At 39.7% G+C, this 16,493-nt stretch overlaps 1 protein-coding gene across 2 annotated transcripts in view; it reads right to left on the reverse strand.

Annotated features, from left to right (window-relative positions):
* The window catches only part of hbs1l (HBS1-like translational GTPase), a 170,651-nt gene that overhangs the window by 142,420 nt on the left and 11,738 nt on the right, over nt 1-16,493 (reverse strand). Inside the window, exons 2-3 of one of the 2 annotated variants that reach the window (XM_072554022.1) lie at nt 11,665-11,730; nt 6,470-6,556 (exon numbers count right to left, since the gene is read on the reverse strand). In XM_072554022.1, coding sequence (XP_072410123.1) covers nt 6,470-6,556; nt 11,665-11,730 — 153 coding nt within the window. Of the gene's footprint in view, nt 1-6,412; nt 6,557-11,664; nt 11,731-16,493 lie in introns of both variants that reach the window. The other variant, XM_072554012.1, reaches the window with a different exon arrangement.

The raw sequence follows: 16,493 nt of genomic DNA on the forward strand, positions 1-16,493 counted from the left end.
TGACTGGCTGTGCTTTTCCAGCATTACAGCCTTCAAAATGGAAGGTCATGTGTCAAATGGATGCAAACGGACCTTGTGACTCATTAGTGAGATTCTCATCTCGCTGTTCAACATTTGGTTGGAGAACTGGATTTTCTTGTCTCAGTACAAAGGTTTCAATTTTTGCCAATCTCATCCAATTTTCCCAACTGACTTATGAGAGCCTTTGAGAGCATTATGCAGGCATGGTGACTGAGCAGTTAGCACTGTTGCCTCACAGCGCCAGGGACCTGGGTTCAATTCCAGCCTTGGGTGACTGTGAAATTTGCATATTCACCCCTTGTCTGCATGGGTTTCTTCTGGGTGCTCTGGTTTCCTCCTACAGTCCAAGGATTGGGTGGACTGACCTTGCTAAATTGTCCACAGTGTCCAGGGATGTGCAGTCTAGATGGATTAGCCACAGAAAATGCAGGGTTACAGGTATAGAGGGGGTGGGTCTGAGTAGGATGCTCTTCAGATGGTTGGTGTGGACTTGATGGACCAAATGACCTGCTTCTATGCTGTAGGGATTCTATGATTCTGTAACACAATGGCTCACAGAAAGTATACAGATGAGAAAAAGGATTCCTGGGGGACACCAGAGGTAACCATGCTGAAGTGGAATGAGAGACTTTCGCAGATAATTCTCTGGCTATGATTGGATAAATAAGAATGAAACACAAAAAATGTAATATCATCCAGGTGAACTAAGGAGAAGCATTAGATAAATAAAGAGGATAGCGTGCTCAACCATGTCAACAAGGTTGCAGAGAGGTTGAGAAGACTGAGGAAAGATGTTTACCCTTCCTAAAAGTAAATGAGGTGGTGGGAACCTGATTGGAGGAATTCAAATGTGGAGTCCTATGAAAGTCAGGCACGAGTTTGGGAGGTGGCAATGTATTCAGGTTCTTTGGAAAGGGATGTGAGGTTGAAGACGCAACAAAACCTTGCAAGGACAGACAACAGATTTAAGACTTGTTTTCTGAGGAGAAAAAGCAATGACAGATTTAAATGTTTCACTGTTATTACCACCATAAAAGTCAGACCAGGGCAGCACGGTGGCACAGTGGTTAGCACTGCTGCCTCACAGCGCCAGAGACTTGGGTTCAATTCCCGCCTCAGACGACTGTCTGTGTGGAGTTTGCACATTCTTCCTGTGTCTGCGTGGGTTTCTTCCGAGTGCTCCGGTTTCCTCCCACAGTCCAAAAATGTGCAGGTTAGGTGAAATGGCCATGCTAAATTGCCCGTAGTGTTAGGTGAAGGGGTAAATGTAGGGGAATGGGTCTGGGTGGGTTGCACTTCAGCGGGTCAGTGTGGACTTGTTGGGCCGAAGGGCCCATTTCCACACTGTAAGTAATCTAATCTAAATGAGATATCAAAGAAGAGAAAACCATCAACAATATGGAAAAGTTGGATGGCCAGTAAGTGGTGAGTCAGGTAGAGAAAATGTGAAGCGGGTTGCTTCGACAAAATGAACTTAGAGAGGGGAACGGGATAGAAACCAGACAAAGGGAGAATTTTACAACAAGTTTGGCCTAGTAGTTAGGGGGAAGGGTGATAAATGGCAGAAACAACAGATCAAATGCTCTGAAACTTAGTGCTAAAGAAGTTCATGAGATCTTTGCTTTTGATGTTGGAGATGAAAGTGGAGGAGATGGGAGAGAAGTGTTTAATGCTCCTATTGACAACTAACCTCTACTCTATGCTCTCCAGAATAGCTCACTGAAATCACAAGCATATTACATGGGTCAGAAAGCACACAAGAGGAAAGCCTCCAGCTTCAAACCTACGGAATTCATTAGGAGCTAAGGGACAGAAAGTAGGGACAACAGTTAAGAACCTTAATTAACACAATGTTACTATTGGTATCCCCAAGGATTTCATTATACACGGAGCTCAGAATTTCATTGAATTTATAAATAAGGAACATAGTTGCATACAAAAGTTTGCTGATGCCAAGTTAGGTGACACAGTAAATACACAAATGAGAGCAGCAAGTTTCTACTGAGTTTAATAGCTTAAATTAATTAAAATCTGTGGCAAATGAAGTTCCACTTTGTCAAGTACGTGATTACCCATTTTGGAAAGGAGGAAGTCACAGTATTTCTGAATGGCAAGCCAAGGAGCAGAGAGATTTAAGGGCAGAGGGTAAAATACATAAAAACATTTCCAACAAGCATAAAAAGGTTCATGAATATTGGACTTTATTCCAATGTAAACGGAAATTATATTAATTAAATAATACCCTGGTTAGACTTAAAAAAGAGCACTGAACTCAATTCAAAGCACCAAACCTCACAAAGGATATAATAAAAATAAAACAGGATATTTCAAAGCATCTGAAATAAAAACATAAGGTGCAAGAAAATCTCTGCAGGGATTTGAGAACGGAGACCATGATTTGGAGATGCTGGTGTTAAAAATCACACAACACCAGGTTATAGTCCAACAGATTTATTTGGAAGCACTAGCTTTCAGAGCACTGCTCCTTCATCAGGTGGTTAACACAAGATAGAAAGAAACTACTTTCTGTCATAGAAGAGTACAGAACAAGGGTACATATTCTTAAAATTAGAGCCAGTTTTTCAGGTGCAAAGTCAGGAAGCACTCTTTTACATTGGGCTATAGGAATCTGGAACTCTCCATTAAAATCCTGTTGAGGCTTGGTCATAAAATCAAAAAAATTCAGAATTCACTTAAATAGATTTTTTTGCACGACAAGGCTATTAGGGTTATAGATACAAAGTGGGTTGGTGTAATAAAGATAAGAGTGACCCATTGTCTAAATGGATGGTGGTATCACTGCTATGCTGTTATAAGTAAGTTGCACAGTCCACTGAGCTTCCACAGCTATCCAATGAGATCACGGTTAATCTGATACACCTCAATTCCACTTTCCTGCCTTTTCCACATAAGCCTCGATTCCTTTACTGATTAAAAATCTACCTCAGCCTTGAATATACTAAATGACTCAGCCTCTATGGTAAAGAATTCCACAGATTCACTACCTTCTGGGACAAGAAATTCCTTATCTGTCACAAATGGGAGACCAATTATTCTGGGTTAATACCCTCTGGGTCTAGACCATCCCACGAGGTAAAACAATCTCTCCTGCATCTACTGCCCTCTAAGAATCTTTTATATTTCAGTAAGGTCACCTCTCATTCTTCAAAACACCAATTAACAGAATCCTAATATACTAAGCTTCTCCTCATAAGACAGTCCCGCCATACCTGGGCTCATTTGACAGCGATATATATTTGATACTTCTCAATGAGATAGCAACATAGCCCTTCAAGGTTGAAGCAAACCATTTAGTTCTTCAAACCTGCTCCACCTCTTGACTGATCTGGTTCAGGCTTCAACTCTGCTTTTCCATCTGCCCCTCCCCATAACCTTCAACTTCTTTGTCAAATGAAAATCTGTCTCAAATAAACTTAAAGACCCGACTTCCATTATCTTCTGGGGAAGAGAATTCCACACTCTTCTGTCAGAAAAATAATTCTCACCTGTCTTCAAAGTTATGCCTTTTATTCTTAAGTATGTTTTCTTGTTTTAACTTCCGCCACAAAAGGAAACATTGTTCAGGTAACCATGCTACCCAATGCATTCAACATCTTTTGTGATTCAGTAAGATGACCTTCATCTTTTAAGCTTCAGATACAGATCTAACCTATTTAACCTTTCTTCACAAAATGTTACTTTATCTCAAGAATATATTGAGTGTTCCTCCTTTGATTTGCTTTTAAAGCAATTACATTCTTTCTTAGGAGACCAAAACTGTACACACACTCACTAATACACTTCTAACTTTGCAGTAAAATATACCTATTTTCATATTCTATTTCACTTGGAATAATCAACATTCTATTTGCCTTCCTAATCACTTGCTGTACCAATATATTAACATTGCGATTCATGTACGAAGACACTCAAATCCCTCAATCACCACATTTTGCAATGTCTCTCCATTTAAATAGTATGCTGCCTTTCTATTCTTCCTTCTAAAGTAGCCAAGCTCACATTTATCCTCATCATACTCCATAGTTCTTGAGGAAACAAATAAGGGTGGATGATATATTTCAGTTGAATTATTTAAGTGAAAACTAGGTCAAAACAGGAAGTTAAGAGAGGAGATGGAGAGAGAAAGTACAAAAATAGAACGGCAGTTAACATAAAAGTGATCCCAAAATTCTTCTCATGGTCTGAATATTACGTGGGTATAAAGAGATTAAGTGGGTCCTTTTAGGGACAAAGAAGATGATATCTGCTTTTGAGGAGCTGGGGAAGGCTATAATAATTAGTACAGGATAATTCCTTTATCCAGAATTCTGGAATCCGAAGTTTTGCTAGTGAAGTTTTTTTCTGTATAGCATAGTTGCTTGATATGCGAAAACGTGACCCAACCCCACACCCACTCAACCCATGTCATTCAGATATAGCGTGGCATAGCACCGGGAAGTGTCAATTGTGTCTTAGCGTTTGTACTAGTCACACGGGTCTGCTGTTTGGTAAGTTTTTTTCATTTCACTTTGAAAATGACATTTATTCTGAAATCCAAAAAATTCCGAAATCCGAAAAGCAACTGGCCCCAAGAATTTCGGATAAAGGATTGTGTACTGGTAAATACATTGTAATAGTGTTTACCAAGGAACAGAATGCTGATAGAATCTTGGCAGTAAAGGTAATGGATAGGGTGAAAGCAAGAGGAAGGATGTACGGCAAAGACTGGCTAAGATGCCTAGTACAGATGGTTTGCACCCAAGATTGCTAAAGGAAGCGAAACTGGAGACAGCGAAAGGGCTTACCATAATCCTCTGATCTTCCCACAAAAATGGGGGATTTGCCATCGGCTGGAGACTTGAAAACATGACACCTTCTTGAAATATGGGCTAGTTATTCTGCCATCATTGCAGGCTAATGTTTCAGCAACAAAAGTCCGGGGGGTGGGAATCAACAAGCACTCGGAAAGGTCAGAGTCATTTAAGGCCAGCATGAATTTGTAAAAGGCAAATCATACATGATTAATCTTACTGAATATTTTTAATGAGGTAACATTGAAAGGTGATAATAGGAATGCAGTGCATACTAAATTCTGCAATCAGGAAAATGTCAGAAATTAATATTAAAGGTGCTACAACAGTGCACTTTTACAAGTTCAAGGTAATCAGGCAGAGTCAACATGGCCTTGTAAAAGGGAACTCATATTTGATCAATCTAGTGGAGGCCTTCGAGGAGGTACTATGGATTAAAAGAAAGTGGATGTGCTTCAATTTCCAGAAAACATTTAATAAAGTGCCATATCAAAGGTTACTGCAGAAAATAAAAACTTGCGTTGGAGCAGGTAACATATCAGCATGCATATCTGGCTGGCTAACAGATAATATTTTTAAGGCAAAGATAGATCAATTCTTGTTGAGCAAGGAAATGTAAAGGTTATAGGGATAAGCAGAAATGTGGATTTGAGGTTATAATCATAGCAGATGTGATCTTATTGAATGGTGGAGCTGGCTTAAAGGACTGAATGACATTCTCATTCCTTATTCATAAGGTTATATAATGGATATTGATCTCAGTGCACGGAAGTCATTGAAAAGACAGGACAGATGTAGGTACAAAAATCACACAAAACTAAGTTGCCTTTAGCTCAAGGAAGTTGGAATAAAACTGAAAGACACTGTTGCTTCAATTACACACAATCTTAGTCAATTTAGACCCTATGGGCCCTGTCTTCAAGTTTTAGGCACCATAAATCAGGGAGGAAATTTTGGGAAGACAAATCTTATCAGAATGATGCCTGACTTCAAGGCTAAATTCTGAATACTGCTTTTGTAAACTGAATCCCTACAAGACTGAGGATTGATCTAATCAAATGCATTAAAATAACAATGGGATTTGGTAAATGTATATCATGAATCATTTGAAGGCAGAGATTTGCAGAAAAAAGGAATGCAATTCTAAAATCAGAGCAATTAGAAGTGAAGTCAGAATACTACATTTTTTTTCCCCATGAGGATAGTGGAGTTCTCTTTCCTGAAAACCTGTGGATAATGAGGCACGATCAAGGCTGCAATGGACTTTTTTCTTTAGGATATGGGCATGAGACATATAGAGAAACAAAACAAGATTTTTTTTGTTCTTGGAATATGGCGATCATTGGCAAGGCCAGAACTTATTGGCCAGTGCCAATTGTCATTTAGAGGGTGGTACTACAGTCCATTTTATGCAGGTATGCCTATAAGACTAACAGCATAGCTTTTAATTTTCACTCACTTACTTGGCATTATATATTTTATAGAAAATTGTAAAATATATCTGGTAATTGAAAAATGGAAGCCATATTTCAATTATGTAAAATTGTACTTGCAGTTGATGCTATAACAATTTAGCGTACCTTGATCAACTTCACTTAGTAATGGCTGATTACTGTAGAAAGGTTCCTCCAATTTACCTTCTGCATATTCATCACCTTCTTCCAGAGGTTCCTCAGCAAAGGCTCTTCTGTTGTAATCATCTCGTTTATAAATGAACTGAGCAGCTGCAATTTTAAAGATATGCAGATAATTATGTAGTTTTCAATAACATTGGGCAAGTGTGTAAATAAATAGCTTAATTTGTATAATTATATAAAGCTTGTAAATGAGTTATGCAGATTCTAATTCTAGAAAACATATCTGCGAACTAGTCAGTAACTCTCTTGTCAGCATCCTGTATTTAAATATTTATTAATGTCAATGGAAATTGCATAAAATCTATAGATCCACATTAAGTAACTCTAAATAAGAGCTGGTAGCAATCAGGAGATATCCTCAAAAACAGAAAAGAATTTGGAAGAAAAATATTTATCTATGCAAAAGCTCACCCAAGATAGGGATTGTTGTCAAGCCAATGAAGCATGAATTTGTTTTAAGAGGATAATAAATCATGACTGGGAAATCAAGAACTCATTAGCTTAACTTCAGTAATTGGAAAATTATTAGAACAGATCACTAGCAATAACCCATTTAACCAGCCGAAATGAGCAAGATATAGACGACTTGCAACATGGAAAAGAAATACATGTACTATCAATCTTGTTTAACTGCTTGAGATAACTAGGTTTTTTTTCATTCATTCATGAGCTGAGGGCATCATTTATTGGCCAGCATTTATGCCAAACCTTAATTGCCCTGAAGAAGATAATGGTGGGTTGCATTAACAGGTTCCTCGATTAAGCTTTTTGTTTTTGGTCAGTTCTTTCATGTGTTGTGGATACCACTGGAAAGACCACTTTTTTTTTGTCCATCCCTAACTGACCTTGAACTGATTCAGCCTGTTTGGCCATTTCAGCCAGAATGCATTGGGCCTGCAGTCCTATGTAGATCAGTTCCACGTAAGTGTGAGGTTTCCTTCCCTGAAGGAAATTGGTGAACAAGATTTTTGTTTTAGTTTGACGGTCACCCCTCCAATGACTAGTTTTCAATTTCAAATTTTAACAATTGCATTAATTTCATCATCTGCCATGTGATTAAGTTATATTGCATTCTTGGATTTTAAGAATTTCTTTTGAGAACTACAGAACAATGTGAAGTGCAGTTAATAAGCAAATTTATTTTAATGCTCTCAAAGAACTGTCTGCAAGTTTTACAAATGACAAAAAAATCTGTTACTGTTAAGATGATCAATATGAAAAATAGACTATAATTCAAATAGATAAAATCTATTTTATTTAAAATGCTGCAATGGAATCTAGCAGATGTAACTGCACATAGATAAAAGTAGCATCATGCACATCTATTGGTCTGATGCCATGCCTGCCATTGCTGGTCTAGAATTTAAGTTTATCAAGTGGGAAAGTACACAAATTTCTCAAGGTACACAACCTGAAATGTGGTTACCAGGGTTGCAGTCAAAACTCTCAAGCATTTCCAGACTGCACACTTGAATGCACATTGTATGGTGATCAATTTGGACTCCTGGACTGTTTGGTAGGGCAAACAGAATCACTAACAGTATATTTATGCTTGAAAGTTATATTTCAAATTGTCATAACCGTATGTTCAATTTTACTAGCAATGAGCTTACAGAATACGCTTTGTTTTTTTCCTGTTTGTCTAATCTTCACTTCTTGCAGAAGTTGGTACTTTATGGTAGGCGTAAGTCTAGTAGCAGCGTCAACAGATTAGGTAATATCATGGTTGAGCCCATTCTAACATATATTTTCAGCAGTAGTCCATAGAAATTAGGAGAGGATAATCTAGATAATGATTTACTTCAGGACAATCGGCTCATTGAAGCCAGTTGTGGTATCAAAGATTAAGCCAACTGCGTTCCTTTATTACCAAGCATAATCAATGACGTAAATTTATTAACTGAGTTAGCAAGGAACGCCACGACATGCAAAACACTTTGTGTGGACTGACATCTTGAAAGCTGCTTCTGTTTTAATAAATATATCTTATACCTTATTTTTCTACATTTTTGTGTTTTTGATTTGAGAACTTTAACAATTCGGGTGATTAAATGGATTACAAGGATTACAGTTAGTTCTTCTATAAAGCAATGGCTGCGTAACCCTACATTATAGAAAAATTGCGCTTTTGAAATAGTGCTTAAAGTGTTGACAATGTAATCGCATTACAGCTAACACATGTTTTAAAAGTTTGTGCTTTAGAAACGGTGTCCCCAATTCATCAATCATGCTACAGCAAATTCATATTGATGAAACACACATTATAGTGGAACAACCAGTACTGATATTTGCAAGGTTACTACTCAATTCCTCCCAAAGCGACCATCTGACCTATATATTTTCTCCACAATATCAGTTCAGCAAAGAAAATGCCTTTTTGTGGAAGGAAAGGATTAGGCTTCATGACAGTGCCAGACTATGAAAAGAAGTGAAACTGGAAGCTTGAATTCTGACTTTCATAGAATTTGCTGATGTGATGAAAAATCATAATATACCATTATTTTTGAGAACTTGGGTCCTAAAATGGAGGGAAAATGGACTTTCATTTTCAGTTCTGTGATGGACTGACTTTTTTCCCTAGGGTTGGTGAGTTTGTGTATCCAACTCTACTCCTTATTTATAAGTTCAAAACTATAAATATTTTTAAGGTGAGAGGAGAAAGTTTTAAAAAGGACATTACAGGCAACTTTATTTTTTACAGAGTGGTTCATATATGGAATAAACTGCCAGAGGAATTGATGGATTCAGGTACAGTTACAACATTTACAAGACATTTGGATAAGTACACGATATGAAAGGTTTGACGAATATGGGCCAATTGCAGACAGACGGGACTAATTTAGTTTGGGAACATGATTGGTGTGGACTCTATAACTCTGAAGGTGAAGCTAATGAAAAAGAGTGCCCAAGATTGTGAGAACAGTTGAGTACAAAACAAAAAGAATAAAAGCCTGGTTACCTCCCTCCTAGAATACTCCATTCAGTGTTCATATTCTATATTGCTCATCGAGCAACATTTGGAACAAAGAAAGTCATCAGAAGGATCAAGTTTTAAATCCCTCATTTGTCACAATAGGTTGGGACTGCAGCATCTGTTTACACCAGAAAACTGCAGACTTTAATACTTGAACTGTTGCAGGACCAGATTACTTTGAACAACAATTTGAACTAGATCGATGAGAAAAAGTAAGGGACTACACACAGAATTATGCATGCTTAGAACTTGGCTAGATGTTAGGAAGTTTCTCTTTTTGCAGAGAATTACTGCCATTAAGTCAACAGCTAATGTAATAAATGTGGATTTGTTTCAACAAGCTGGATATAGAGTCAAAGAGTTGTACAGCATGGAAACAGACCCTTCAGTCCAACTCGTCCATGCTGACCAGATATCTAAAGCAATCTAGTCCCATTTGCCAGCATTTGGCCATTATCCCTCTAAACCCTTCCTATTCATATACCCATCCAGGTGCCTTTTAAACATTGTAATTATACCAGCATTCACCACTTCCTCTGGCAGCTCATTCCATATACACACCACCCTATCTTTGAAAAGGTTGCCCCTTAGGTCTCTTTTAAATCTTTCCCCTCTCACCTGAAACCTATACCGCTAGTTTTGGACTCCCCAATCCCAGGAAAAGATCTTGTCTATTCATCCTAAATATGCCCCTCATGATTTTGTAAACTTTTATAAGATCACCCCTCAGTCTCCTACGCTTTACAGAAAATAGCTCCAGTCCATTCAGCCTCCCCCTATAGCTCAAACCCGCCAACCCTGGCAACATCCTTGCAAATCTTTTCTGAACCCTTTCAGGTTTCACAACATCCTTCTTATAGCAGGGAGATGAGAATACTCCAAAAATGGCCTAACCAATGTCCTGTACGGTCGCAACATGACCTCCCAACTCCTCTATTCAATGTTCTGACCAATAAAGTCAAGCATACCAAATACGTTCTTCACTATCCTGTTTACCTGCTACTCCACTTTCAACAAACTATGAGCCTGCACTCCAAGGTCTCTTTATTTGGCAACAATCCCTAGGACCTTACCATTAAGTGTATAAGTCCAGCCCTGATTTGCCATTCCAAAATGCAGTACCTCACATTTATGTAAATTAAACTTCATCTGCCACTCCTCAACCCCTTGGCCCATCTGATCAAGATCTTGTCATACTCAGAGATAACTGTTCTTTGTTATGGCTAATATCACCGTCAAACATTGGTGGGTATTCAGCATTATGCTTACTGATTTCCTGACGATATTATGATCTCCCCCATTTTATATTGCTTCTGGAGAAGTCTAGCAGTTTTTATTTTTCTTCTTCCAGAAAATGCATGACTACTGGTGGAAAGGAACACAAAGACTGATGAGCATAATAATTGGAACAGGCTCTTTGGACCACTTGCTCTCTCTTTCATCCATCTCTTCATATGCTTGAAGAATAACAGCTTCTAAAATTTTAAACAAAGAGCATTAAATGGTGACCATCCAATGTTCAAATAAAGGGATGTAACTGAATTCATACAATAGTGCTGAGGCAAGATGAAAAGGAGTTCTTGGAGGACATAAAGGAACACTTCCCACAAACAATAGTCAACAAAGAGTAAAATGCCTATTCAACTTCTTTTATTACTTTTACTGCAGTCCATTCATTGCACACACATAGCTACTTAATTCAAAGGACGCGTAAGTCACTGGCGACCTTGACAGCATTTATTGCCCTGAAGACAGTTAAAAGTCAACCACATTGCCACAGATCTGCAGTCATATACAGGTCAGACCAGGTAAGGATGCTAAATTTCTTCCCCTAAAGGACTTTAATTAGTGAACCAGATAGATTTTTATGTCAATCGTCAGTGGTTTCATGGTTGCCATGAGGCTAGCTTTTTAATATAGTTTTTTTAATTGAATTCAAATTTCAGAATCCGCCGTGGTCAGAACATTAGCCTCAGATTATGGATTAATACTCTGGTGACATTCCCATTATGCCATCACCTCCCTTTAGAAATGCTTCCAAAAATTCCACTGAAAATCTGTGCATCAGAACCATTCAAAGTAACCTGTAAAAATAAGAATTTTGATACAAAATAAAGTCAGTGATGAACAACGTCACCTTCCTTGAACTTTAATTAAAAGGTTACTCATAAGGCTTAGTTTTTTTCAGAAATTGCAAAGAAATAAAAGAACATTAACAAACCTGTTGCTGGAGAAATGCAGTAGTCATCCTCTACAGACTGGCCATAGACATCATCATCTTCAAAGTCTAAAAATAAACACGATTGAGCAACTTTTAGAAAATTTAAAATGATCTGCACCAGTACTATAATGAATAGACCACTTGGAAAAATTGAAGCAACTACTGATTTCCTGAATTCTGACATAATAACAAATCATCTGTTTATATCCACTTCTACTCTCCAGAGATTCCTATTTGTAGATTTAATTTTAAAAACTGAATGAAGGATAAATCTAAATAAAACAGTAACACAAAAGCCTTGCCCTCAGCATCTTCTCAAGATAATTAGTAATGAGCAATAAATGTGCCCTATGCATCCTCATCCATTTCCCATTACAAATAAAATGTCCTACTAAAATAAAATTGGGAAAATCTTAAACCGGGAAAAAATGCTGCTGTTGGGAGAAGTAGCATCAAAGCATGCCGACAAATGTGTTAAGTAAACTTGGTTATTTGATATCAACAAATGAAAATTAAGGCGCACTTAAAAACTGGTTGGGTTGGAATAAGTGAAATAATAGATAAATACCTCTCAACAACCTTGGCAGAATTTTCGGCAATTTAGTTCCGAAACTGAAGTGAGATCACCTAAGCTGGTCTGAAAATTTAATTCTGAAACTGAAGTGAGATCAAATAGCTGGTACTAGTTGATCTGACACGATAACCCGTGTCAACAACATCAATGCAGAATTCTGTGTGTCAACGGTGGCACAGGTGGCACAGTGGTTAGCACTGCTGCCTCACAGCGCCAGAGACCCGGGTTCAATTCCCGCCTCAGGCGACTGTGTGGAGTTTGCACGTTCTCCCCGTGTCTGCGTGGGTTTCCTCCGGGTGCTCCGGTTTCCTCCCACAGTCCAAAGATATGCAGGTCAGGTGGATTGGCCATGCTAAATTGCCCGTAGTATTAGGTAAGGGGTAGATGTAGGGGTATGGGTGGGTTGCGCTTCGGCGGGGCGGTGTGGACTTGTTGGGCCGAAGGGCCTGTTTCCACACTCAGTAATCTAATCTAATTTGCAAAAAAAAACATTCACTCCTTCTGTATGATGGCACTGTGTATACAGTTTCAATGCAATAAGTTCTCAAGTGCCTCACCTACCAATGAAGTTAGAATAGCAGTCATAAAGTCCCACTGAAGATTGATTTTATGCTTATGGTCCACCTGCAAAAGTGTGCTTAAAAGCAAAGGATGGGGACCAAGAGCATATCTCTTGAAATAAGTTTTGAACGAAGCCCAGTGACAGTGAGGTACTGTTGCCCCACTACAGATCTGCCAACTCAGCATCAACTGAGCATGACGACAAAGTGAGGACTGCAGATGCTGAAGATCAGAGTCCAGAGTGTGGTGTTGGAAAAGCGCAGCAGGTCAGGCAGCACCCCAGGAGCAGGAAAATCAACGTTTCGGGCATAAGCCCTCCATGAAGAATGGGGGGGGGCAGGTGCTGAGAGATAAATGGGAGAGGGGGCTGCTGGGGAGAAGATAGCTGAGAATGCAATAGGTAGATGAAGGTGAGGGAGAAGGTAATAAGTCGGAGAGGAGGTTGGAGAGGGTAAATGGGGAAGACAATGGACAGGTCAAGAGGACGGTGCCAAGTTGGAGGCTTGGGACTGGGATAAGATGGGGAAATGAGGAAACTGGAGAAATCCATATTGAGCCCTTGGGGTTGCAGATCCCCAAGACAGAAGATGAGGCATTCTTCCTCCAGATGCCAGGTGATTAGGGATTGGCAATGGAGGTGGCCCAGGCCCTGCATGTCCTTGCCTGAGTGGGAGGGAGAGTTGAATTGTTCAGCCACTGGGCAGTGGGGTGGTGCTGCAGGTCTTCCAGAGATGTTCTCTGAACCAATCCGCAAGTTGGCGTCCTGTCTCCCCAATGTAGAGGAGACCCCATCGCGTACAACAGATACAGTAGATGACATTTGTGGAGGTACAGGTAAATTTCCGTTGGAAGTGCAAGGATTCTTTGGGGCCTTAGAAGTAGGTGGGGTGGGCCCAGGTTTTGCATTTCCTGTGGTGACAAGGGTAGGTGCCGGGAGTGGAGTGAGTGCTGGGGAGGTGTGGATCTGACAAGGGAGTTGTGGAGGGAATGGTCTTTCTGGAAAGCTGATCTGGGTGGGAAGGAAAATATATCCCGAGTAGTGGGGTCTTTTATATCACCTTTTCCTACTTACTGCATTCTCAGGTACCTTCACCACGTGCCCCCCCCCACCCCACTCCACTCCCCTCCCCTCCCCACCCCCCCCCCCATTTATCTCTCAGCCCCCTGGCCCACCAGCCTCATTCCTGATGAAGGGCTTTTGCCCGAAATGTCAATTCTCCTGCTCTACAAATGCTGTCTGACTTACTGTGCTTTTCCAGCACTACACTCTCGACTGAACTGAGTGTGAATCAGGCGCTACAGATCTGCACTTGCACTGATCCATAACACAGCAACCTGGATTTTGCAACAAAAACAGAAAGCAATGGAGAAACTCAGCAGGTCTGGCAGCATATGCAGAGAGAAAAACAAGGGTTAATGTTTCAAGTCTAGTCACCCTTTGCCAGAACTAAAAATCATGCTGACGATGGGGTTGGGGGCTGAATGGTGGGGATGGGATTGGGGTGGGGCAGTGAATAGAGTACAAGGAGACAGTGCTGAGAGAAAGAAGGGACAGGTACACAAAGATAGTTGATGGTAAATTGAGAGAGAGAGAGATAAATTCTGGGTGTGATGCGAACAAGAAGAGTAAAGGTTGTAAATAGTTTGGCTGTGTTGGGAGCAACCCTTACAAAACAGGACCTAGGGGTGTCAGGAGAGGATAACAAACAGGAGAGGAGGGGTTTTGCATTCTGAAGTTGAACTCAATGTTTAGTGCTAAAGGTTGTTAGGTACCCAGGCAGTGAAATAGGATAGGGTTAGGGCTCCTTCAGCCTCGCTTAAGCACTGCCACAGGCCCAAAACAGAAACGTTAGCATTTTTACAGATAAAGTGTAGGTGTTAGGCAAAGCTGTGACCCAGTGTGCGTTTCATTCACCTCGTGTATAGTCAATGAAACAAATTTATCCTCATCATCCATTATGATTACAACTGCCCACAGACTTTTTATGGCTTTTTGAGCAACAACTTACTCACTATAAAGGGATCAGAAACTGAAATTCAGCTGTCAGCTGGGACTCACTTGCCAACACTCTCAACTGAGTCAATCTGCTGTGTGTGTTTATTCCAGAGATCAATTGAGAAAAATTGCAGAAAGCAAAAGCACATAAGGATTTGGAGGGGGTCATCATTCATAATTCACAAAAAGCTAGCATACAAGTTCAGCAATGTAATAGGAAAGGCATATAGAATGTCAATCCCTATTTCAAAGGGATTGGAATATAGAATAAGGAAGTCTTGCTAAAACTATACAAGGCATTAGTCAGACTGGAATGCTATGAAGAGTTTTGGTCTCCTTATCAAGGAAAGATATACTGGCATTACAGAGAGCCCAGAGAAGATTTATTAAATTGATTCCAGGTATGAGGAGATTGTCTTACAAGGAGACGTTGAAGAGGTTGGGCCTGTACTTACTGGCACTTAGCAGAATGAAAGTTACAAAATTTTGAGGACTTGACAGGGTAGATGAGAGAGAGGCAATGACCCTTTTGGGGAAGCTCGAAACCTTGAGTCTCAGACAAGAGGTCATAATCTCATAGTAAGGAGTGGCTCATTAGATGATGAGGAATTTCCTTCATTGCTCAGACTTTTGTGTATAAGAGTTGGGACATCTTGTTGAGGTTACACGGGACATTGACGAGGGCTCTTCTGGAGTACTGTGTGCAGTTAGGTCGCCCTACTAGCGAAAGGATATTTGCAATTTGAGAAGTTTCAGAAAATATTTACCAGGATGGTGCTGGAAATGGAGGGTTTGAATTATAAAAATAATCTGAATAGGCTGGAATTTTTCCACTGGAGCATAGGAAGTTTAGGGGTAACCTCTTACATTACTGGCTATTTAAAATCATGAGGGGCATAGATAAGGTAAAGAGCAAGGGTATTTGCCCTAGGTTGGGGAGTTCAAAAGTAGGGGTCATTTTTAAGGTGAGAGGAGAAAGTTCTAAAAAAGACATGACAGGCAACCTTTTTTACACAGTTTGTCATACGTGTGGTAATGAACTGTAAGAGATAGTAGTGGATGTAGGTACAGTTACAACATTTAAAAGACATTTGAATAAGTACATAAATAGGAATGGTTTGGAGGGATATGAGCCAAATGCAGGCAAATGGGACAAGTTTAGTTTGGGAACATGGTGGGTCTGCACTAGTTGGACTGAAGGGTCTGTTTCCATGCTATATGACTATGAATTTTTCTCTCAGAGGGTCGATACTCAAGCAGTGAAATTACTTAACACAGAGGCCTGTTGAGGCTGGGTCATTCAAGGCTGAGACACAGATTTTTAGTCAGTAAGAGAATCAAGGATTATAGGGATAAGATAGGATTATTGGATCAACCATGATCTCAGTGAATGGTGGAGTAGGCTCAATGTGTTAAATGGCCTACTTCTGCTTCTATGTCTTATGGCCATTACTAGGCTTGGCCTTCTCCAATTTTGAAAAAGGATATAACAACTGCTTTGGCACCATCTCTGTAACTGCAGATAAACTGAAGATATTGTCTAGTTCCTCTGTAACTTCTCAGCATTCCTCGGCAACCTGGGATGCATCCCATCTGCACCATGTGACTAAATCCAATTTTAGTATTCAGGACATTCTGGTACTTCTTCTTTATATATTTATAAACTTAAGCACTGTCCTGACAACCTCCTCCATTTCC

This window comes from Chiloscyllium punctatum, chromosome 3 (genome assembly GCF_047496795.1).
Source record: "Chiloscyllium punctatum isolate Juve2018m chromosome 3, sChiPun1.3, whole genome shotgun sequence".
In the NCBI taxonomy this organism is placed as follows: Eukaryota; Metazoa; Chordata; class Chondrichthyes; order Orectolobiformes; family Hemiscylliidae; genus Chiloscyllium; species Chiloscyllium punctatum.